We start from the raw sequence: 25,402 nt of genomic DNA, 5'->3' as shown, positions 1-25,402 counted from the left end.
CTCTTCTCCTGTGACCAGATGGACAAAAGAGGATTTTTTTCTCCCACATTGCTGTGCTTTAATGTTGTCCTCTCCCTCACCTTGTTCTCTGTCTCTCTCTCTCTCTCTCTCTCTCTCTCTCTCTCTCTCTCTCTCTCTCTCTCTCTTCTCTCTCTCTCTGTTCTCTCTCTCTCTGTTCTCTTTCTCTCTCTCCATCTTTCCCTCTCTGTCTCTCTCTGATGTGAGGCTCTTTAAAAGGAGCTCTCTCTGTTCTCTCTCTCCATCTGTCTCTCTGATGTGGGGCAATTCAAAAGGAGCTCTCTCTCTCTGTCTGTTCACTGTGAAGTCAGCCTTAATGGTTTGGCTCCTCTGGTGAACCCTGGAGTGGGCACAAACACATTGAAATTCCTTTCCTACCCTGTTCCAAGAATCTGTGGAGTAAGGATGGAGGAGGGGATGGGGGGGGGATATACACATCAATATACACTATACACATCAATATACACATCAATATACACTATACACATCAATTTATTTATTTATTTTTATTTTTTATTTCACCTTTATTTAACCAGGTAGGCCAGTTGAGAACAAGTTCTCATTTGCAACTGCGACCTGGCCAAGATAAAGCATAGCAGTGTGAGCAGACAACACAAGAGTTACACATGGAATAAACAATTAACAAGTCAATAACACAGTAGAAAACAAAGGGGGGAGTCTATATACAATGTGTGCAAAAGGCATGAGGAGGTAGGCGAATAATTACAATTTTGCAGATTAACACTGGAGTGATAAATGATCAGATGGTCATGTACAGGTAGAGATATTGGTGTGCAAAAGAGCAAGTAAATAAATAAAAACAGTATGGGGATGAGGTAGGTGAAAATGGGTGGGCTATTTACCAATAGACTATGTACAGCAGCAGCGATCGGTTAGCTGCTCAGATAGCTGATGTTTGAAGTTGGTGAGGGAGATAAAAGTCTCCAGCTTCAGCGATTTTTGCAATTCGTTCCAGTCACAGGCAGCAGAGTACTGGAACGAAAGGCGGCCAAATGAGGTGTTGGCTTTAGGGATGATCAGTGAGATACACCTGCTGGAGCGCATGCTACGGATGGGTGTTGCCATCGTGACCAGTGAACTGAGATAAGGCGGAGCTTTACCTAGTATGGACTTGTAGATGACCTGGAGCCAGTGGGTCTGGCGCCGAATATGTAACGAGGGCCAGCCGACCAGAGCATACAGGTCGCAGTGGTGGGTGGTATAAGGTGCTTTAGTGACAAAACGGATGGCACTGTGATAGACTGCATCCAGTTTGTTTGAGTAGAGTGTTGGAAGCCATTTTGATAGATGACATGTACAGGTCGAGGATCGGTGTGCAGGATAGTCAGTTTTACTAGGTAAGTATGGGGATGAGGTGAGTGAAGGAGGCTTTGTTGCGGAATAGAAAGCCGACTCTTGATTTGATTTTCGATTGGAGATGTTTGATATGAGTCTGAAGGAGAGTTTGCAGTCTAGCCAGACACCTAGGTACTTATAGATGTCCACATATTCAAGGCGGAACCATCCAGGGTGGTGATGCTAGTCGGGCATGCGGGTGCAGGCAGCGATCGGTTGAAAAGCATGCATTTGGTTTTACTAGCGTTTAAGAGCAGTTGGAGGCCACGGAAGGAGTGTTGTATGGCATTGAAGCTTGTTTGGAGGTTAGATAGCACAGTGTCCAATGACGGGCCGAAAGTATATAGAATGGTGTCGTCTGCGTAGAGGTGGATCAGGGAATCGCCCGCAGCAAGAGCAACGTCATTGATATATACAGAGAAAAGAGTCTGCCCGAGAATTGAACCCTGTGGCACCCCCATAGAGACTGCCAGAGGACCGGACAGCATGCCCTCCGATTTGACACACTGAACTCTGTCTGCAAAGTAATTGGTGAACCAGGCAAGGCAGTCATCCGAAAACCGAGGCTACTGAGTCTGCCGATAAGAATATGGTGATTGACAGAGTCGAAAGCCTTGGCAAGGTCAATGAAGACGGCTGCACAGTACTGTCTTTTATCGATGGCAGTTATGATATCGTTTAGTACCTTGAGTGTTGCTGAGGTGCACCCGTGACCGGCTCGGAAACCAGATTGCACAGCGGAGAAGGTACGGTGGGATTCGAGATGGTCAGTGACCTGTTTGTTGACTTGGCTTTCGAAGACCTTAGATAGGCAGGGCAGGATGGATATAGGTCTGTAACAGTTTGGGTCCAGGGTGTCTCCCCCTTTGAAGAGGGGGATGACTGCGGCAGCTTTCCAATCCTTGGGGATCTCAGACGATATGAAAGAGAGGTTGAACAGGCTGGTAATAGGGGTTGCGACAATGGCGGCGGAAAGTTTCAGAAATAGGGGGTCCAGATTGTCAAGCCCAGCTGATTTGTACGGGTCCAGGTTTTGCAGCTCTTTCAGAACATCTGCTATCTGGATTTGGGTAAAGGAGAACCTGGAGAGGCTTGGGCGAGGAGCTGCCGGGGGCAGAGTTGTTGGCCGAGGTTGGAGTAGCCAGGCAGAAGGCATGGCCAGCCATTGAGAAATGCTTATTGAAGTTTTCGATAATCATGGATTTATCGGTGGTGACCGTGTTACCTAGCCTCAGTGCAGTGGGCAGCTGGGAGGAGGTGCTCTTGTTCTCCATGGACTTCACAGTGTCCCAGAACTTTTTGGAGTTGGAGCTACAGGATGCAAACTTCTGCCTGAAGAAGCTGGCCTTAGCTTTCCTGACTGACTGCGTGTATTGGTTCCGGACTTCCCTGAACAGTTGCATATCACGGGGACTATTCGATGCTATTGCAGTCCGCCACAGGATGTTTTTGTGCTGGTCGAGGGCAGTCAGGTCTGGGGTGAACCAAGGACTGTATCTGTTCTTAGTTCTGCATTTTTTGAACGGAGCATGCTTATCTAAAATGGTGAGGAAGTTACTTTTAAAGAATGACCAGGCATCCTCAACTGACGGGATGAGGTCAATGTCCTTCCAGGATACCTGGGCCAGGTCGATTAGAAAGGCCTGCTCACAGAAGTGTTTTAGGGAGCGTTTGACCGTGATGAGGGGTGGTCGTTTGACTGCGGCTCCGTAGCGGATACAGGCAATGAGGCAGTGATCGCTGAGATCCTGGTTGAAGACAGCGGAGGTGTATTTGGAGGGCCAGTTGGTCAGGATGACGTCTATGAGGGTGCCCTTGTTTACAGAGTTAGGGTTGTACCTGGTGGGTTCCTTGATGATTTGTGTGAGATTGAGGGCATCTAGCTTAGATTGTAGGACTGGCGGGGTGTTAAGCATATCCCAGTTTAGGTCACCTAACAGAACAAACTCTGAGGCTAGATGGGGGGCGATCAATTCACAAATGGTGTCCAGGGCACAGCTGGGAGCTGAGGGGGGTCGGTAGCGGGCGGCAACAGTGAGAGACTTATTTCTGGAGAGAGTAATTTTCAAAATTAGTAGTTCGAACTGTTTGGGTATGGACCTGGAAAGTATGACATTACTTTGCAGGCTATCTCTGCAGTAGACTGCAACTCCTCCCCCTTTGGCAGATCTATCTTGACGGAAGATGTTATAGTTGGGCATGGAAATCTCTGAATTTTTGGTGGCCTTCCTGAGCCAGGATTCAGACACAGCAAGGACATCAGGGTTAGCAGAGTGTGCTAGAGCAGTGAGTAAAACAAACTTAGGGAGGAGGCTTCTGATGTTGACATGCATGAAACCAAGGCTTTTACTATCACAGAAGTCAACAAATGAGGGTGCCTGGGGACATGCAGGGCCTGGGTTTACCTCCACATCACCCGCGGAACAGAGAAGGAGTAGTATGAGGGTGCGGCTAAAGGCTATCAAAACTGGCCGCCTAGAGCGTTGGGGACAGAGAATAAGAGGAGCAGATTTCTGGGCATGGTAGAATATATTCAGGGCATAATGCGCAGACAGGGGTATGGTGGGGTGCGGGTACAGCGGAGGTAAGCCCAGGCACTGGGTGATGATGAGAGAGGTTGTATCTCTGGACATGCTGGTTGTAATGGGTGAGGTCACCGCATGTGTGGGAGGTGGGACAAAGGAGGTATCAGGGGTATGAAGAGTAGAACTAGGGGCTCCATTGTGAACTAAAACAATGATAACTAACCTGAGCAACAGTATACAAGACATACTGACATTTGAGAGAGACATACAGCGAGGCATACAGTAATCACAGGTGTTGAATTGGGAAAGCTAGCTAAAACAGTAGGTGAGACAACAGCTAATCAGCTAGCACAACAACAGCAGGTAAAATGGCGTTGACTAGGCAACGGGGCCGACAGATAAACATAAACAAGCAGAATGGAATGCACCAGCTGTTGTTTACAAATATTCACAGACCCCCCTCCCCTTACCGGAGTGTGCTGTTCTATCTTTCCGGTGCAGCTTATATCCCACTGGCTGAATGTCCATGTCTTCATTCAGCCACGATTCTGTGAAACATAGGATATTACAGTTTTTGATGTCCCGTTGGTAGGATATTCTTGATTGTACCTCATCTAGTTTATTGTCCAATGATTGCACGTTGGCGAGTAATATTGACAGTAACGGCAGCTTTCCCACTCGCCTTTTCTGGGTCCTGACCAGGCTCTTTGTCCTCCCCTTGCAAATAATGGGGATGATGGCACTGTCGGGTGTTTGGAGAATGTCTTGTGCTTCTTGCTTGTTGAAGAAAAAATCTTTGTCTAATCTGAGGTGAGTGATCTCTGTCCTGATATCCAGAAGCTCTGTGTCTAATCTGAGGTGAGTGATCTCTGTCCTGATATCCAGAAGCTCTGTGTCTAATCTGAGGTGAGTGATCGCTGTCCTGATGTCTAGAAGCTCTGTGTCTAATCTGAGGTGAGTGATCGCTGTCCTGATATCTAGAACCTCTGTGTCTAATCTGAGGTGAGTGATCGCTGTCCTGATATCCAGAAGCTCTGTTTCTAATCTGAGGTGAGTGATCGCTGTCCTGATATCTAGAAGCTCTGTGTCTAATCTGAGGTGAGTGATCGCTGTCCTGATATCCAGAAGCTCTGTGTCTAATCTGAGGTGAGTGATCGTTGTCCTGATATCTAGAAGCTCTGTTTCTAATCTGAGGTGAGTGATCGCTGTCCTGATATCCAGAAGCTCTTTGTCTAATCTGAGGTGAGTGATCGCTGTCCTGATATCCAGAAGCTCTGTGTCTAATCTGAGGTGAGTGATCGCTGTCCTGATGTCCAGAAGCTCTTTGTCTAATCTGAGGTGAGTGATCTCTGTCCTGATATCCAGAAGCTCTGTGTCTAATCTGAGGTGAGTGATCTCTGTCCTGACATCCAGAAGCTCTGTGTCTAATCTGAGGTGAGTGATCTCTGTCCTGACATCCAGAAGCTCTGTGTCTAATCTGAGGTGAGTGATCTCTGTCCTGATATCCAGAAGATATTTGTCTAATCTGAAGTGAGTGATCTCTGTCCTGATATCCAGAAGATATTTGTCTAATCTGAGGTGAGTGATCGCTGTCCTGATGTCCAGAAGCTCTGTGTCTAATCTGAGGTGAGTGATCGCTGTCCTGACATCCAGAAGCTCTGTGTCTAATCTGAGGTGAGTGATCGCTGTCCTGATGTCCAGAAGCTCTGTGTCTAATCCGAGGTGAGTGATCTCTGTCCTGATATCCAGAAGCTCTGTGTCTAATCTGAGGTGAGTGATCGCTGTCCTGATGTCCAGAAGCTCTTTATTGTTGTAAGATACGGTTTCAGAAACATTATGTACAAAATAAATTACAAATAACGCAAAACCCCCCACATAATAGCACAATTGGTTGGGCGCCTGTAAAACTGCTGCAATTTCTTCCGGCGCCATTTTGTCTTCTAGCCTATGGGGCAAATGAATACAAATATCAATTAGGCCTACAGCTATCACAGCCTATATTTTAAGAGCAATAAAATAGCTTTTTTATTTCAAATGGTCACCAAAAACGAGGGCTCCCTCACTTGTCAATTCAATCAACCCCTGGCTATCAGATTACAACAAGGTTTACAAGGCGGAGTTCAAAAGGCCGACATCAAACAAAACAATCGGCGCACTGACTAAACGTCTGACTGGCAAACTGGCACCGTCTCTGCTCTCTGCTTTCTACAAGTGAGAGAAAAGGGCGCAGGCTGCTGCTCTCTGAGCGATGCCAGTCAGCCAATAAAACCAGCTGTTGTATTTTAATTGGGATTGGAATTAATTTGATTTAACTTGACCTTTTTTGGTCTGTGTATGAATATAAATTCTGAAATTGGACTATTTTGCATGTAACAGATTTGAAGCTGGCAACTATTTCATTGCCCAATTTTCAGTGAGATTAAGAAATCTTTTAGCTTTGAGGAAAGTTAGGAGAATTTAGGGAATTAAATATGACATATCATAAATAGTAGAGGCATAAATAGTCATGATGTCTTTCAGCTATATTCATCATCAGTTCTAGGAGAACTGGTTGACAACTTGTTGTGTCTGTCTGTCTGTCTGTCTCTGTCTGTCTGTCTGTCTGTCTGTCTGTCTGTCTGTCTGTCTGTCTGTCTGTCTGTCTGTCTGTCTGTCCAGGGGGTCTACATTGCAGGCCTGGGCTCCTTCACCTTCTCTCAGCAGAAGCTGGACGTAGGCAATAAGTTTGTTTTGATCCAGCGACCCATCTTCCTGCTCTCTGAGAAGCTGTCCCAGTCACACGGCCTCAAGCAGGTCAAACCGCTGTCTGCAGGTGAGTGGCGATGGGCCAAGAACACACACACACGCGAGTACGCGTACGCACGCACACAGACAGACACACACACACACACACACACACACACACACACACACGCGCGAGTACGCGTACGCACACAGACAGACACACACACACACGCACACACACACGCGAGTACGCGTACGCACGCACACAGACACACACACACGCGAGTACGCGTACGCACGCACACAGACACACACACACGCAAGTACGCGTACGCACGCACACAGACACACACGCGAGTACGCGTACGCACACAGACAGACACACACACACACGCACACACACACGCGAGTACGCGTACGCACGCACACAGACACACACACACGCGAGTACGCGTACGCACGCACACAGACACACACACACGCGAGTACGCGTACGCACGCACACAGACACACACACATGCGAGTACGCGTACGCACGCACACAGACACACACACGCGCACGCACAGTACGCGTACGCACGCACACAGACACACACACACGCGAGTGCGCGTACGCACGCACACAGACACACGCGAGTACGCGTACGCACGCACACAGACACACACACACGCGAGTACGCGTACGCACGCACACAGACACACACACGCGAGTACGCGTACGCACGCACACAGACACACACACACGCGAGTGCGCTTACGCACGCACGCACACAGACACACACACACACGCGAGTACGCGTACGCACGCACACAGACACACAGACACACAGACACGCAGACACGCAGACACGCAGACACACAGACACACAGACACACAGACACACACACACACACAGACACACACACAGACACACACACACACAGCCACACAGACACACAGACACACAGACACACACAGACACGCAGACACACAGACACACAGACACACAGACACACAGAAACACTATGTTACACTGATACCAGCAATGTGTCCCATAGAAACACTATGTTACACTGATACCTTCAATGTGTCCCATAGAAACACTATGTTACACTGATACCAGCAATGTGTCCCATAGAAACACTATGTTACACTGATACCAGCAATGTGTCCCATAGAAACACTATGTTACACTGATACCAGCAATGTGTCCCATAGAAACACTATGTTACACTGATACCAGCAATGTGTCCCATAGAAACACTATGTTACACTGATACCAGCAATGTGTCCCATAGAAACACTATGTTACACTGATACCAGCAATGTGTCCCATAGAAACACTATGTTACACTGATACCAGCAATGTGTCCCATAGAAACACTATGTTACACTGATACCAGCAATGTGTCCCATAGAAACACTATGTTACACTGATACCAGCAATGTGTCCCATAGAAACACTATGTTACACTGATACCAGCAATGTGTCCCATAGAAACACTATGTTACACTGATACCAGCAATGTGTCCCATAGAAACACTATGTTACACTGATACCAGCAATGTGTCCCATAGAAACACTATGTTACACTGATACCAGCAATGTGTCCCATAGAAACACTATGTTACACTGATACCAGCAATGTGTCCCATAGAAACACTATGTTACACTGATACCAGCAATGTGTCCCATAGAAACACTATGTTACACTGATACCAGCAATGTGTCCCATAGAAACACTATGTTACACTGATACCAGCAATGTGTCCCATAGAAACAGTATGATGAAAGAGAATGAATGAGAAAACCCAGTGCACAGCTGTGTGTCTAAATCCAAGTGTTGCTTTTTAGCAGGAGCAACACGATGACATGTCCGTTCTAGTCATTGTATTTCTATGCGTGTGCCAGTGCCACCCGTCTGTCGTCACTGCAGGGGATGTGCCACTGGTCCAGCTCAACTTCCCAGCCCTGTCTGTGGAGAGCATGTTGGGAATGCGATAGAGAGAGCCATCTCTGTCTGTGGAGAGCATGTTGGTGGTGGGATAGAGAGAGCCATCTCTGTCTGTGGAGAGCATGTTGGTGGTGGGATAGAGAGAGCCATCTCTGTCTGTGGAGAGCATGTTGGTGGTGGGATAGAGAGAGCCATCTCTGTCTGTGGAGAGCATGTTGGTGGTGGGATAGAGAGAGCCATCTCTGTCTGTGGAGAGCATGTTGGGAATGGGATAGAGAGAGCCATCTCTGTCTGTGGAGAGCATGTTGGTGGTGGGATAGAGAGAGCCATCTCTGTCTGTGGAGAGCATGTTGGGAATGGGATAGAGAGAGCCATCTCTGTCTGTGGAGAGCATGTTGGTGGTGGGATAGAGAGAGCCATCTCTGTCTGTGGAGAGCATGTTGGTGGTGGGATAGAGAGAGCCATCTCTGTCTGTGGAGAGCATGTTGGGAATGCGATAGAGAGAGCCATCTCTGTCTGTGGAGAGCATGTTGGTGGTGGGATAGAGAGAGCCATCTCTGTCTGTGGAGAGCATGTTGGTGGTGGGATAGAGAGAGCCATCTCTGTCTGTGGAGAGCATGTTGGTGGTGGGATAGAGAGAGCCATCTCTGTCTGTGGAGAGCATGTTGGGAATGGGATAGAGAGAGCCATCTCTGTCTGTGGAGAGCATGTTGGTGGTGGGATAGAGAGAGCCATCTCTGTCTGTGGAGAGCATGTTGGTGGTGGGATAGAGAGAGCCATCTCTGTCTTTGGAGAGCATGTTGGTGGTGGGATAGAGAGAGCCATCTCTGTCTGTGGAGAGCATGTTGGGAATGCGATAGAGAGAGCCATCTTGGTGTGTTAATATGTCTGTCTGTGGAGAGCATGTTGGGAATGCGATAGAGAGAGCCATCTTGGTGTGTTAATATGTCTGTCTGTGGAGAGCATGTTGGGAATGCGATAGAGAGAGCCATCTTGGTGTGTTAATATGTCTGTCTGTGGAGAGCATGTTGGGAGTGGGATAGAGAGAGCCATCTTGGTGTGTTCATATGTCTGTCTGTGGAGAGCATGTTGGGAGTGGGATAGAGAGAGCCATCTTGGTGTGGCTGAATCTTATCCAACCCAGGTTGTCTGTCTATACACGACTGCTGAGCTAAAGCCTATAGCTTTAACCTGGATAACTAAGTCTTCAGGTCTCAGACAAGCTGGTTAATCATCACAGGAGACCAGTACACTAACACTAGGAATGTGTGTAATCCATCTGTCATCACAGCAGGGGACGTGCCACTAGTCCAGCTCAACTTCACAGCCCTGTCTGTGGAGAGCCCGTTTGAGCGTCACGTGGTGGAGGGCTGTGTGAGAGAGACTCTGCTGGTGTTGCTGAGAGCCGTGGCCGCCGGCCGCTCAGTCCTCTTCACCTTCCACGCCATCGGAGAGCTGTTGTTCTGCCAGAGCAAAGTCAAGATGAAGTTCTACCACGACTTTGTCACCGCCTTGGACGGCAGTGGGAGGCTGCTCTTGGCGCTCTCCAATGTCAGTAGGGTGGATTAGATATGTCATGTAGGTAGTGTGTGTATGGGGGTTGGGTTGGGTAGGGTGTGTGTGTGTGTGTACAGTATGTGTGTGTGGGGGATGGGGGTAGTGTGTGTGTGTGTGTGTGTACAGTATGTGTGTGTGGGGGATGGGGGTAGTGTGTGTGTGTGTGTGTACAGTATGTGTGTGTGGGGGATGGGGGTAGTGTGTGTGTGTGTGTGTACAGCATGTGTGTGTGGGGGATGGGGGTAGTGTGTGTGTGTGTGTACAGTATGTGTGTGTGGGGGATGGGGGTAGTGTGTGTGTGTGTGTGTGTGTACAGTATGTGTGTGGGGGGGATGGGGGTAGTGTGTGTGTGTGTGTGGGGGATGGGGGTAGTGTGTGTGTGTGTGTGTACAGTATGTGTGTGTGGGGGATGGGGGTAGTGTGTGTTTGTGTGTGTGTGTGTGTGTGTGTGTGTGTGTGTGTGTACAGTATGTGTGTATGGGGGTAGTGTGTGTGTGTGTGTGTGTGGGGGGGTGGGGGGTAGTGTGTGTGTGTGTGTATGTGTGTGTGGGGGATGGGGGTAGTGTGTGTGTGTGTGTGTGTACAGTATGTGTGTGTGGGGGATGGGGGTAGTGTGTGTGTGTGTGTGTGTGGGGGGTGGGGGGGTAGTGTGTGTTTGTGTGTGTGTGTGTATGTGTGTGTGGGGGATGGGGGTAGTGTGTGTGTGTGTGTACAAGTGCGTTTGTATTTGTGTTGATGACAATCCCCCTACTCCACTCTCTATCCCAGAGACCTGGCACCAGCAACTCTGTCCTGTTTGAGAGATCCAGCATAACAGGGACCAGCAACACCATCATCCTCCCCAGGATCTCTTCCGAACAGGGGGGGAAGGACTGGGGAGAAGAGGCCCTGGCCCAGGTCCAGACAGACTCAGACAGGAAGGAGAAGAATAGAGGTGACGGAGAGACAGTGGTGTAATCTAGTCCTCTAAAAACAATGGTTTTTATGGCCAAATTCAACTGATGACCATATTCAACTGATGACCATATTCAACTGATGACCATATTCAACTGATGACCATATTTATTTGATTTGGATTAACTCAGTGAATATCTCGATCAGATTGAGGGGTTTTAATGGGTGTAACGTCTCTGGTGAGAGATATGTGTTGGGCTCACTTAACCTTGATAACCCAGTGTTGGAGAGAAAGGTAAGCTAATATAACATTATCTAGACTTGGGCGTATCCCAGAACATGTATGTCTCTTCATCTGCCGAGTCTTTCTCACCTGTAGTTATGTTACCATGTTTACCCAGAATCCCTGGTGACTTCACAGTCCAGATCCAGACACACCCTGCACCCAGCCAAGGTCAACGGGATCAGTCTCACTGATGACCTGGAGCCCAGACCTCCAGCGGAGACCAACACTGACAGGTACTGTCGGCGTCACTGCTAACCCCAGCTGTTGTCGGCTAACACTGTTAACCCCAGCTGTTGTCGGCCTCACTGCTAACCCCAGCTGTTGTCGGCCTCACTGCTAACCCCAGCTATTGTCGGCCTCACTGCTAACCCCAGCTATTGTCGGCCTCACTGTTAACCCCAGCTATTGTCGGCCTCACTGCTAACCTCACTGCTAACTGTTCACTTCACTGATTTGAAAGGAAATGACTGGTAAGAAATATGGTGGGAACTCCCAGTAGCCCCATGCCTCCAATTCAATGCTTTTAGATTTATGGGAAGTAGTGAACAAGTTATTATATTATTGGAACACACCCTTGGGCAATCTGTGGGAGTTTAGGAGAGGGTACTTGTGTTACTGTCCTGTCCTGGGGTAGTGGCTCCATGAATGATGCAGCTCTCCCTGTGTGGGACAGTTCCTCACCTGTCACCACCTGATCATTCAGACAGTGTGCCCTGAGGTTTAGCCTGCCCTGTACCCCCCACAGCGGTCCCGTGGCCCTGGACTCTGAAACTAGACCCCTCTGGACGTTCCTCCGTCCATACAGACACTGTCTGCGTCCCAAATGACACCCTATTGGAAGCCTTCAATTATCACTTGGCTCCGGCTGTGCAGGAGAAAGTGACGCGGTGGTGTGTGTGTGTGTATTTGTGATGTGGTGTGTGTGTATTTGTGATGTGGTGTGTGTGTGTGTATTTGTGATGTGGTGTGTATTTGTGATGTGGTGTGTGTGTGTGTATTTGTGATGTGGTGTGTGTGTATTTGTGATGTGGTGTGTGTGTATTTGTGATGTGGTGTGTGTGTGTGTATTTGTGATGTGGTGTGTGTGTGTGTATTTGTGATGTGGTGTGTGTGTATTTGTGATGTGGTGTGTGTGTGTGTATTTGTGATGTGGTGTGTGTGTGTGTATTTGTGATGTGGTGTGTGTGTGTGTATTTGTGATGTGGTGTGTGTGTATTTGTGATGTGGTGTGTGTGTGTGTATTTGTGATGTGGTGTGTGTGTGTGTATTTGTGATGTGGTGTGTGTGTGTGTATTTGTGATGTGGTGTGTGTGTATTTGTGATGTGGTGTGTGTGTATTTGTGATGTGGTGTGTGTGTGTGTATTTGTGATGTGGTGTGTGTGTGTGTATTTGTGATGTGGTGTGTGTGTATTTGTGATGTGGTGTGTGTGTATTTGTGATGTGGTGTGTGTGTGTGTGTATTTGTGATGTGGTGTGTGTGTGTATTTGTGATGTGGTGTGTGTGTATTTGTGATGTGGTGTGTGTGTATTTGTGATGTGGTGTGTGTGTATTTGTGATGTGGTGTGTGTGTGTATTTGTGATGTGGTGTGTGTGTGTGTATTTGTGATGTGGTGTGTGTGTATTTGTGATGTGGTGTGTGTGTGTGTGTATTTGTGATGTGGTGTGTGTGTGTGTGTATTTGTGATGTGGTGTGTGTGTGTGTATTTGTGATGTGGTGTGTGTGTATTTGTGATGTGGTGTGTGTGTGTGTGTATTTGTGATGTGGTGTGTGTGTATTTGTGATGTGGTGTGTGTGTGTGTATTTGTGATGTGGTGTGTGTTCGTTTGGTCAAACGAAGTGCACTATGGGAATAGGGTGCCATTTGGGGTACATAACCAGATGTATTTTGGTCTCCCAGGACTGTGGTTGAATAGCTCCTGATCTGAAAGATAACCTAGGACTGTGGTTGAATAGCCCCTGAGCTGAAAGATAACCCAGGACTGTGGTTGAATAGCCCCTGATCTGAAAGATAACCCAGGACTGTGGTTGAATAGCCCCTGAGCTGAAAGATAACCTAGGACTGCTATCTGTTTCCAACCTGCTGTCCTGTAGGTCCACAGTGTCTATCCTACCACTGGAGGGCGCTGCTCTGAAGGAGGGGAAGGTGAAGAGGGGGGACTCTCACCTGGACATGCCCTGTGTCAACCACAACAGGGCTGGACAGGTGAGTGTGTGTGTGTGCCGGACACTCTGCTTTTGTGAGTGTGTATGAGGGTTATCAATCAATAAATAACTGTGTTTCCCTATAGGAGGTGTTACCTGTGTATATAACATCACCTATCCTTCCCTATAGGAGGTGTTACCTGTGTATATAACATCACCTATCCTTCCCTATAGGAGGTGTTACCTGTATATATAACATCACCTATCCTTCCCTATAGGTGTTACCTGTGTATATAACATCACCTATCCTTCTCTATAGGAGTTGTGTTACCTGTGTATATAACATCACCTATCCTTCCCTATAGGTGTTACCTGTGCATATAACATCACCTATCCTTCTCTATAGGAGTTGTGTTACCTGTGCATATAACATCACCTATCCTACCCTATAGGTGTTACCTGTATATATAACATCACCTATCCTTCCCTATAGGTGTTACCTGTGTATATAACATCACCTATCCTTCTCTATAGGAGTTGTGTTACCTGTGTATATAACATCACCTATCCTTCCCTATAGGAGGTGTAACCTGTGCATATAACATCACCTATCCTTCTCTATAGGAGTTGTGTTACCTGTGCATATAACATCACCTATCCTTCTCTATAGGAGTTGTGTTACCTGTGCATATAACATCACCTATCCTTCCCTATAGGAGGTGTTACCTGTGTATATAACATCACCTATCCTTCCCTATAGGAGGTGTTACCTGTGTATATAACATCACCTATCCTTCCCTATAGGAGGTGTTACCTGTGTATATAACATCACCTATCCTTCCCTATAGGAGGTGTTACCTGTGTATATAACATCACCTATCCTTCCCTATAGGAGGTGTTACCTGTGTATATAACATCACCTATCCTTCCCTATAGGAGGTGTTACCTGTGTATATAACATCACCTATCCTTCCCTATAGGAGGTGTTACCTGTGTATATAACATCACCTATCCTTCCCTATAGGAGGTGTAACCTGTGTATATAACATCACCTATCCTTCCCTATAGGAGGTGTTACCTGTGTATATAACATCACCTATCCTTCTCTATAGGAGTTGTGTTACCTGTGTATATAACATCACCTATCCTTCCCTATAGGAGGTGTTACCTGTGTATATAACATCACCTATCCTTCCCTATAGGTGTTACCTGTGTATATAACATCACCTATCCTTCTCTATAGGAGTTGTGTTACCTGTGTATATAACATCACCTATCCTTCTCTATAGGAGTTGTGTTACCTGTGCATATAACATCACCTATCCTTCTCTATAGGAGGTGTTACCTGTGCATATAACATCACCTATCCTTCCCTATAGGAGGTGTTACCTGTGCATATAACATCACCTATCCTTCCCTATAGGAGGTGTTACCTGTGCATATAACATCACCTATCCTTCTCTATAGGAGGTGTTACCTGTGTATATAACATCACCTATCCTTCCCTATAGGAGGTGTTACCTGTGCATATAACATCACCTATCCTTCTCTATAGGAGTTGTGTTACCTGTGTATATAACATCACCTATCCTTCTCTATAGGAGTTGTGTTACCTGTGCATGCAGCGGGCCCAGCGTAACATCCCCCACTACCTGGCAGAGGAGAGGCTGACGGAACAGCAGGAGGAGGAGAGGGTGTTACAGTTCAACGAGCAGCGCAGAGACCAGTACTACCTACAGAGGCAGCAGGTGAGGCCAACGCCACTCTGATGATGAGATGAGGAACATGTTCCCTGTTGTCTTTTACTCTTTGTCTTGGAGTGATGAATAGACAGAATACTACTAGACTGAAAGCCAAGGGGAGAGTCTGCATTAGTACTTCTGTTTTAGTCCTGGAGTCAGATTAAACTCGGTAGTCAGACTAAACTCAGTAGTCAGATTCAACTCGGTAGTCAGATTAAACTGGGTAGTCAGATTAAACTGGGTAGTCAGATTCAACTCGGTAGTCAGATTCAACTCGGTAGTCAGATTCAACTCGGTAGTCACATTAAACTCAGTAGTCAGATTAAACTCGGTAGTCAGATTAACCTCAGTAGTCAGATTAAACTCGGTAGTCAGATTCAACTCGGTAGTCAGATTCAACTCGGTAGTCACATTAAACTCAGTAGTCAGATTAAACTCAGTAGCGAGGTGACACTGAGCCTGTGTGTATTTGTGGTGTGGTGGTATGTGTGTGTATTTGTGACGTGGTGGTGTGTGTGTGTGTGTGTGTGTGTTTGTGTATTTGTGATGTGGTGTGTGTGTGTGATGTGGTGGTGGTGTGTGTGTGTGTATTTGTGATGTGGTGGTGGTGTGTGTGTGTGTGTGTGTGTGTGTGTGTGTGTGATGTGGTGGTGTGTGTGTATTTGTGATGTGGTGGTGTGTGTGTGTGTGAGATGTGGTGTGTGTGTGTGTGTGTTAGGCGGACCGTCTGGAGATACGTGAGAACAACCAGAAGGTGGCAGCGTTCAACCTGGCAGTGTCTGAAGCCATGAAGGCGAAGAAGGTTGCTCGCTCCTCCCACTTCCATGTGAGCCCTGGCCTTGTCCAATCAGCACACTGATCTTCAGGGGGTTTAAATGTTCTAGAGTTCAAATGGTCCATGGCGTTTCAGCTGCTGCATTTAGCATGCATTGGTCTATGCACAGTTACTATTGCAACACTTAGCCAATGGTCTAAACTTATCAATGAATGATGTTGTGATGATATTGACCCCCCCCACAGGGTTCGTACATCTTCAGGGGCCGTCCCCTCACCCCTCCCAGGGTTCATAAGCAGCGCGGCTACATGCAGGATCTGCGGGCCCAGGCGGAGTGGAGGAAGGGCCAGGTCAGCCAGACTCAGCAGGAACAGGAGCTCATCGACCTGCTACAACAGGTCCAGCTGGCACAGGAGTAGGTGATGCATCTGAGTCCCATATGGCACCCCATTCCCTATGTAGTGCACTACTTAGTTTTGACCAGGGCTCTTCAGTGCACTATAAAGGGAGTAGGGTACCACGTCAAAATGTTTGTCTAAGAGGAAGTGCACCTGCTGCCATGAACCCATGTCAACAGGCCTGTGGTCTCTACTGTACATACAGAATGCTGTGGTCATTGTACAGTCTGTTGCTCAGTTTCGACAGTGTGTGAATAGCTATTGTGTGTCTCAGAATCGCCTTGCAAAAGTCCCAGCAGCTCCACCTGAGACAGAAGAACACTAGCTGCTACAAGAAAGCCCTGGATATACAGGTAAGAGTCTGTCCTACCATATATTATATAGCATACTTACCAGACTCTACCTACCAGACCCTCCCTACCAGACCATACCTACCTGGCCAGACCTACCAGACCAGACCATACCTTCCAGACCAGACCTACCAGACCAGACCATACTTACCAGACCATACCTACCATACCTACCAGACCATACCTACCAGGCCATACCTACCTGGCCAGACCTACCAGACCTTACCTACCGGACCATATCTACCAGATCAGATCTACCAGACCACACCTACCAGACCAGACCTACCAGACCAGACCATGCCTACCAGACCATACCTACCAGACCAGACCTACCAGACCATACCTACAAGACTAGACCTACCAGACCATACCTACCAGACCAGACCTACCAGACCATACCTACCAGACCCTACCTACCAGACCAGATCTACCAGACCATACCTACCAGACCCTACCTACCAGACCCTACCTACCATATCTACCAGCCCCTTCCTATCAGCCCAGACCTACCAGGCCAGACCTACCAGACCATACCTACCAGACCCTACCTACAGGCCAGAACTACCCAACCCGAACAGACCTACCAGACCAAACCTACCAAAGACATGCCTCCCACCATGTGTTACACAAGTGCATGTTGAAGTGGAGGGATATTTATTATGTTGATAAAAAGGCTGTGGATTGAATAACTGAACTCCCAGGTGTGCTGCACAGGTTATGGCTGAGCAAGGCAGAGGGGACCACTACAGATTGATGTTTACCTGACCACCTGTCTTGTTGTACAGGTGGAAACAGAGAAGGGCAAGCAGAAGGCCAAGGGAGATAGGAGAGTGATGTTCCCGCCCATCCAGGGACAGACAGCAGCAGGAGATGACTCAGAGCAGGCAGGAAACATAATATAGACAAGTCTCTACGGAGAGGAGAGGAGAGGAGAGGAGAGGGGGAGACAGATGGAGAGGTTTAAGATAAAGAAGGGAAGGGATAGAGAGGGAAGGAAAGAGGAAGGAGAAATGGGGAGGAAGAGGAGGAAAAATTAATGGTAAAGAAGGACAGTTGAGCCTGACTTGAAGTACTTAAAGAAGGACAGTTGAGCCAGACTTGAGGTACTTAAACAAGGACAGTTGAGCCAGACTTGAAGTACTTAAAGAAGGACAGTTGAGCCAGACTTGAAGTACTTAAACAAGGACAGTTGAGCCAGACTTGAAGTACTTAAATAAGGACAGTTGAGCCAGACTTGAAGTACTTAAATAAGGACAGTTGAGCCAGACTTGAAGTACTTAAAGAAGGACAGTTGAGCCAGTCTTGAGGTACTTAAAGAAGGACAGTTGAGGAAGGAAATGCAGTATATGAGGGAATTGAACAGTAGTCCAGCTCCTCTGTGGTGTCTATGTTTAGTCCAGGTTGAACAGTAGTCCAGCTCCTCTGTGGTGTCTATGTCTAGTCCAGGTTGAACAGTAGTCCAGCTCCTCTGTGGTGTCTATGTTTAGTCCAGGTTGAACAGTAGTCTAGCTCCTCTGTGGTGTCTATGTTTAGTCCAGGTTGAACAGTAGTCCAGCTCCTCTGTGGTGTCTATGTCTAGTCCAGGTTGAACAGTAGTCCAGCTCCTCTGTGGTGTCTATGTCTAGTCCAGGTTGAACAGTAGTCCAGCTCCTCTGTGGTGTCTGTCTAGTCCAGGTTGAACAGTAGTCTAGCTCCTCTGTGGTGTCTATGTTTAGTCCAGGTTGAACAGTAGTCCAGCTCCTCTGTGGTGTCTATGTTTAGTCCAGGTTGAACAGTAGTCTAGCTCCTCTGTGGTGTCTGTCTAGTCCAGGTTGAACAGTAGTCCAGCTCCTCTGTGGTGTCTATGTTTAGTCCAGGTTGAACAGTAGTCTAGCTCCTCTGTGGTGTCTGTCTAGTCCAGGTTGAACAGTAGTCTAGCTCCTCTGTGGTGTCTATGTCTAGTCCAGGTTGAACAGTAGTCCAGCTCCTCTGTGGTGTCTATGTTTAGTCCAGGTTGAACAGTAGTCTAGCTCCTCTGTGGTGTCTGTCTAGTCCAGGTTGAACAGTAGTCTAGCTCCTCTGTGGTGTCTATGTTTAGTCCCGGTTGAGTAGAAAACAATCTCAGCACACTGGTTATCTTCATGCTCTGCCAATCAAATGGCTCTTCTTTAACCGAGAACAGGAAGTCATAGTTGAGAGATTCCAGTATTTATAGATGACAGATGAGTTTCCAGTAGTTGTGAGCTCCTCTGTGATTCTAATCTTCACTCAGGTTGAGTAGAAAAATAATTTGAGGATCTTGATGCTCCACAAATCTAATGGATGTTATTTAATTAACGTATCTACCAGGTGGAGTACCAGGGCTCGGGCCTCCCAGCGCGCCTGCCCGACTCGGACGGCCCTGTGTTTGGCCAGCTGGACTGTACCCCTGCTGGGCTGTCAGAGCAGAAGCAGCGGGCGGAGAAGGTCTACCAGGAACAGCTGACCACGGCTAATAACAAGAGAAAAGAGCTGCTCCTTAACCGCAGCACCAAACAGAAGAACGAGAGAGAGATGCTCAACAGGAACAGGAAGGAGTGAGTGGAAGGGGGAAGGCAGGGGGAGAGGTGGGGGACCGGGAGCGAGAGGGTGTCATGGAGAGACGGGGGAGTGGGGAGGGTGAAATTGTCCACCTGAAATTCAGAAAGTGAGTGAATAAAATGAGAATGTGGAACAAAATGGTATATGGAATGGTTCAAGGTTAAAGGCCATTTTATATGAGATGTCTTGTCTATATGTTCTGTTTCTATATTTTCCTCTCACTCTCTCTCCTGGCAGACTGATAAACGACCACATCAACCGCTTTGAGAAGCTGCGTAACCTGAGGGCCTCGTTGGAGGACACCTGGAGACGCAGCGCCGACCTGAAACGCCACCGAGACAGAGAGGAGAAGGAATTCATCAAGTAATGTACTCAAATCACAACCTGGATTGGCCCTAACCCTTCTATGTTTACAGATCTGTTTATACCTATCCAGACCCTTCAGATCTACCACTACACTGTTTATACCTATCCAGACCCTTCAGATCTACCACTACTGTTTATACCTATCCAGACCCTTCAGATCTACCACTACACTGTTTATACCTATCCAGACCCTTCAGATCTACCACTACTGTTTATACCTATCCAGACCCTTCAGATCTACCACTACACTGTTTATACCTATCCAGACCCTTCAGATCTACCACTACACTGTTTATACCTATCCAGACCCTTCAGATCTACCACTACACTGTTTATACCTATCCAGACCCTTCAGATCTACCACTACTGTTTATACCTATCCAGACCCTTCAGATCTACCACTACTGTTTATACCTATCCAGACCCTTCAGATCTACCACTACACTGTTTATACCTATCCAGACCCTTCAGATCTACCACTACACTGTTTATACCTATCCAGATCCTTCAGATACACCACTACACTGTTTATACCTATCCAGACCCTTCAGATCTACCACTACACTGTTTATACCTATCCAGACCCTTCAGATCTACCACTACACTGTTTAGACCTATCCAGACCCTTCAGATCTACCACTACACTGTTTATACCTATCCAGACCCTTCAGATCTACCACTACACTGTTTATACCTATCCAGATCCTTCAGATACACCACTACACTGTTTATACCTATCCAGACCCTTCAGATCTACCACTACACTGTTTATACCTATCCAGACCCTTCAGATCTACCACTACACTGTTTAGACCTATCCAGACCCTTCAGATCTACCACTACACTGTTTATACCTATCCAGACCCTTCAGATCTACCACTACACTGTTTATACCTATCCAGACCCTTCAGATCTACCACTACACTGTTTATACCTATCCAGACCCTTCAGATCTACCACTACACTGTTTATACCTATCCAGACCCTTCAGATCTACCACTACACTGTTTATACCTATCCAGACCCTTCAGAGCTACCACTACACTGTTTATACACACCCTTCAGACATGCTAGCATCGGGGGTTAGGGTCAAGAAGGAGAAAAATGTAGTGATTTGGGACCGGCTGATTGAGTCGATCACTGTCATGATAGTTGACGTCTGCTATCTGTACCATCACATTCTGACATTGATCTCTGATGTCTCTGTCAGGTCTGGGAGCAGTCTGCTGATTGATTGACCACATTCTGACATTGATCTCTGATGTCTATGACAGGTCTGGGAGCAGTCTGCTGATTGATTGACCAGATTCTGACGTTGATCTCTGATGTCGATGACAGGTCTGGGAGCAGTCTGCTGATTGATTGACCACATTCTGACGTTGATCTCTGATGTCTATGACAGGTCTGGGAGCAGTCTGCTGATTGATTGACCACATTCTGACGTTGATCTCTGATGTTTATGACAGGTCTGGGAGCAGTCTGCTGATTGATTGACCAGATTCTGACGTTGATCTCTGATGTCGATGACAGGTCTGGGAGCAGTCTGCTGATTGATTGACCACATTCTGACGTTGATCTCTGATGTCGATGACAGGTCTGGGAGCAGTCTGCTGATTGATTGACCACATTCTGCCGTTGATCTCTGATGTCTATGACAGGTCTGGGAGCAGTCTGCTGATTGATTGACCACATTCTGCCGTTGATCTCTGATGTCTATGACAGGTCTGGGAGCAGTCTGCTGATTGATTGACCACATTCTGACGTTGATCTCTGATGTCGATGACAGGTCTGGGAGCAGTCTGCTGATTGATTGACCACATTCTGACGTTGATCTCTGATGTCGATGACAGGTCTGGGAGCAGTCTGCTGATTGATTGACCACATTCTGCCGTTGATCTCTGATGTCTATGACAGGTCTGGGAGCAGTCTGCTGATTGATTGACCAGATTCTGACGTTGATCTCTGATGTCGATGACAGGTCTGGGAGCAGTCTGCTGATTGATTGACCACATTCTGCCCTTGATCTCTGATGTCTATGACAGGTCTGGGAGCAGTCTGCTGATTGATTGACCACATTCTGACGTTGATCTCTGATGTCTATGACAGGTCTGGGAGCAGTCTGCTGATTGATTGACCACATTCTGACGTTGATCTCTGATGTCTATGACAGGTCTGGGAGCAGTCTGCTGATTGATTGACCACATTCTGCCGTTGATCTCTGATGTCTATGACAGGTCTGGGAGCAGTCTGCTGATGGATTGACCACATTCTGACATTGATCTCTGATGTCTATGACAGGTCTGGGAGCAGTCTGCTGATTGATTGACCACATTCTGCCGTTGATCTCTGATGTCTATGACAGGTCTGGGAGCAGTCTGCTGACTGATTGACCACATTCTGACGTTGATCTCTGATGTCTATGACAGGTCTTGGTAGCAGTCTGCTGATTGATTGACCACATTCTGACGTTGATCTCTGATGTCTATGACAGGTCTGGGAGCAGTCTTCTGATTGATTGACCACATTCTGACGTTGATCTCTGATGTCTATGACAGGTCTGGGAGCAGTCTTCTGATTGACCAGTGTGAGCAGTACCGCCGCTGTTACCAGTGCAAGAGGAAGACAGAGAACTGTGGAGAGACAAACATCTGGAAAGAGTCTCACTACATCCCTGGCTCTCGCCTCATGGTGTAGACCGCTGAAACCTGGTCTCAGAGCAAACGTAGCCATGCCACTCCATTTAGTATGATATGTTACTTTACATTATATTACATTACATTGGCTTACCAACGTACGAGCGGTCGTACAATATAATACGAATTGTAGGACGTATCCTACGTCTTGATCGCACCAGTATCGTTTAGTATGATTTATCACAGTCGACTGCTTTAGTTTGATATATCACACTCAACTGCTTTAGTATGATTTATCACACTCAACTGCTTTAGTGTGATATTTCACACTCGACTGCTTTAGTATGATATATCACACTCAACTGCTTTAGTATGATATATCACACTCGACTGCTTTAGTATGATATATCACACGCAACTGCTTTAGTATGATATATCACACTCAACTGCTTCAGTATGATATATCACACTCAACTGCTTTAGTATGATATATCACACTCAACTGCTTCAGTATGATATATCACACTCAACTGCTTTAGTTTGATATATCACACTCAACTGCTTCAGTATGATATATCACACTCAACTGCTTTAGTTTGATTAGGTTAGGAGTTAAGTTAAAAGGTTTGGGGAAGGGTTAGCTAGCATGCTAAGTAGTTGCAAAGTACCTAAAACGTAGTAAGTACCTGCAAAGCTGCTAAAATGCTAAAGTAGTCTGTGATTAGTTTGAAATATGTATTCTTTGGCTTGCTAAACGTTTGCTCTGCCTTAAGTAACCTACTGTCATACCAACGTAACATATCATACTCATTTGAGTGTCCCTGGATTTACATATGCCAAAAAGGAGATGTTCTATTGGAGTGACATGGATTTTAGCAAAATATAAAATATGTTCTGAGACCAGTCTGGTAGAACGCATGATGTGGAACCGCAACAGAGCTGGGGTCAATTCCATGTCAATTCCATTTCAATTCCAGTCAATTCCATTTCAATTCCATTTCAATTCCATTTCAATTCCATTTCAATCCAGTCAATTCCATTTCAATTCCAGTCAATTCCATTTCAATTCCAGTCAATTTCGGAAAGTAAATCAAATTTCAATCAATTTTCCTCATTGAAAAGCATCGTAGATAATTGGAGTTGGAATTTCAGTGTACTTCCTGAATTGACTGGAATTTAAAAAGAATTGACTCCAACCCTGAACAATCCTCAGAAGACTACAAATCTTAGACTTAATCCTATAAATAAACACCAGTCTGTGAAGGATAATACTTGAATATGTTTGTGCTTGTAGGCTAATTGAGTGTGTGTGTACAACACCTGTAGCCTTCATGAGTGTTTGTTTCTGCACTTCTGTATTTTTTCACCCAGATCGTGTGTGTGTGTGTGTGTGTGTGTGTTTTGTCACCTTTGATTGATCGTAAAACAGCTTTACCAATCCTGTCGGTCAACAAAATGACCCATTGGCTGTGGACTCATCTCTTACCTAGTCACCATTCTCTCCAGTGCACGAACTGGCCAACTAGTCTGTGATGACGTATAACAAACACTAGGAGGCGGGATAGAGCAGAAGGTCTAGAGGAGGGAGAGAAGGACGACTGTCTGTTAATCAGAGATAATAGAAGATATATGGAGGGATGGAGTACAGTCAAGGAGGAGAGGTGCAGAAGGGAGAGAGGATGGATGAAAGACTGCAGGGAGTGAATGAGGGGAGAAGTGCATGTGTAGGCTTCATTACACAGAGTATTCTCTGCATCCAAAATGGAACCCTATTCCCGACATAGTGCACTATGCTCTATGGGCTCTGGTCAAAAGTAGTGCACTATGCTCTATGGGCTCTGGTCAAAAGTAGTGCACTATGCTCTATGGGCTCTGGTCAAAAGTAGTGCACTATGCTCTATGGGCTCTGGTCAAAAGTAGTGCACTATGCTCTATGGGCTCTGGTCAAAAGTAGTGCACTATGCTCTATGGGCTCTGGTCAAAAGTAGTGCACTATGCTCTATGGGCTCTGGTCAAAAGTAGTGAACTATGCTCTATGGGCTCTGGTCAAAAGTAGTGCACTATGCTCTATGGGCTCTGGTCAAAAGTAGTGAACTATGCTCTATGGGCTTTGGTCAAAAGTAGTGCACTATGCTCTATGGGCTCTGGTCTAAAGTAGTGCACTATAAAGGGAATAGGGTGCCATTTGGGATACAAGCTATGATGGATGTTCTGCCGAAGTTCAAGAAGAGGTTATTGTAGCTTGTTAGTTAGTGGACTCTCTGTATCAGTGTCGTCTTTCCCCGTCCTCTCACACTGACACTTATCTGTACACATACAGTGGCAAGAGAAAGTATGTGAACCCTTTGGAATTATCTGGATTTCTGAACAAATTGATCTGATCTTCATCTTAGTCACAACAACAGATAACATAGTGTTGGCATAGTGTTGTCCTAGTGGTTAGAGCGTTGAACTAGTAACCAGAAGGTTGCAAGTTCAAACCCCTGAGCTGACAAGGTACAAATATGTAATTCTGCCCCTGAACAGGCAGTTAACCCACTGTTCCTAAGCCGTCATTAAGAATTTGTTCTTCACTGACTTGCCTAGTTAAATAAAGGTAAAAAAATAACACACAAATGATTGTATTTTTCTTGTCTATATTGATTACATCATTTAAACATTCACAGTGTAGGTTGGAAAAAGTATGTGAACCCCCAGGCTAATGACTTCTCCAAAAGATAACTGGAGTCAGGAGTCAGCTAACCTGGAGTCCAATCAATGAGACGAGATTGGAGATGTTGGTTAGAGCTGCCCTGCCCTATAAAAACACTCACAAAATGTGACTTTGCTATTCACAAGTAGCATTGCCTGATGGGAACCATGTCTCGAACAAGAGAGATCTCAGAAGACCTAATAGTTGACTTGCATAAAGATGGAAAGGGTTCCAAAAGTATCTCTAAAAGCCTTGATGTTCATCAGTCCACGGTAAGACAAATTTTCTATAAATGGAGAAAGTTCAGCACTGTTGCTACTCTCCCCAGGAGTGGCCGTCCTGCAAAGATGACTGCAAGAGCACAGCGCAGAATGCTCAATGAGGTTATGAAGAATACTAGTGTCAGCTAAAGACTTACAGAAATCTCTGCAACATGCTAATATCTCT

General features: G+C 46.5%; 1 protein-coding gene across 1 annotated transcript; it reads left to right on the top strand.

Moving 5' to 3' along the window:
- The first annotated feature begins 6,533 nt into the window (after window positions 1-6,533).
- LOC121845065 (coiled-coil domain-containing protein 81-like) lies at window positions 6,534-23,540 on the top strand. The gene is made up of 12 exons (XM_042315818.1): window positions 6,534-6,711; window positions 9,850-10,109; window positions 10,884-11,049; window positions 11,411-11,528; window positions 13,390-13,501; window positions 15,042-15,188; window positions 15,901-16,008; window positions 16,203-16,372; window positions 16,630-16,708; window positions 19,034-19,260; window positions 19,502-19,627; window positions 22,186-23,540. The coding sequence occupies exons 2-12, from the start codon at window positions 10,041-10,043 to the stop codon at window positions 22,322-22,324; spliced, it is 1,461 nt and encodes a 486-aa protein (XP_042171752.1). The 5' UTR covers window positions 6,534-6,711; window positions 9,850-10,040; the 3' UTR covers window positions 22,325-23,540.
- The last annotated feature ends 1,862 nt before the right edge of the window (window positions 23,541-25,402 follow it).

Source organism: Oncorhynchus tshawytscha, unplaced genomic scaffold (assembly GCF_018296145.1).
Source record: "Oncorhynchus tshawytscha isolate Ot180627B unplaced genomic scaffold, Otsh_v2.0 Un_contig_2177_pilon_pilon, whole genome shotgun sequence".
In the NCBI taxonomy this organism is placed as follows: domain Eukaryota; kingdom Metazoa; phylum Chordata; class Actinopteri; order Salmoniformes; family Salmonidae; genus Oncorhynchus; species Oncorhynchus tshawytscha.
Note: the sequence above shows the minus strand (reverse complement) of the source record. Positions and strands in the feature narration are given on the sequence as shown.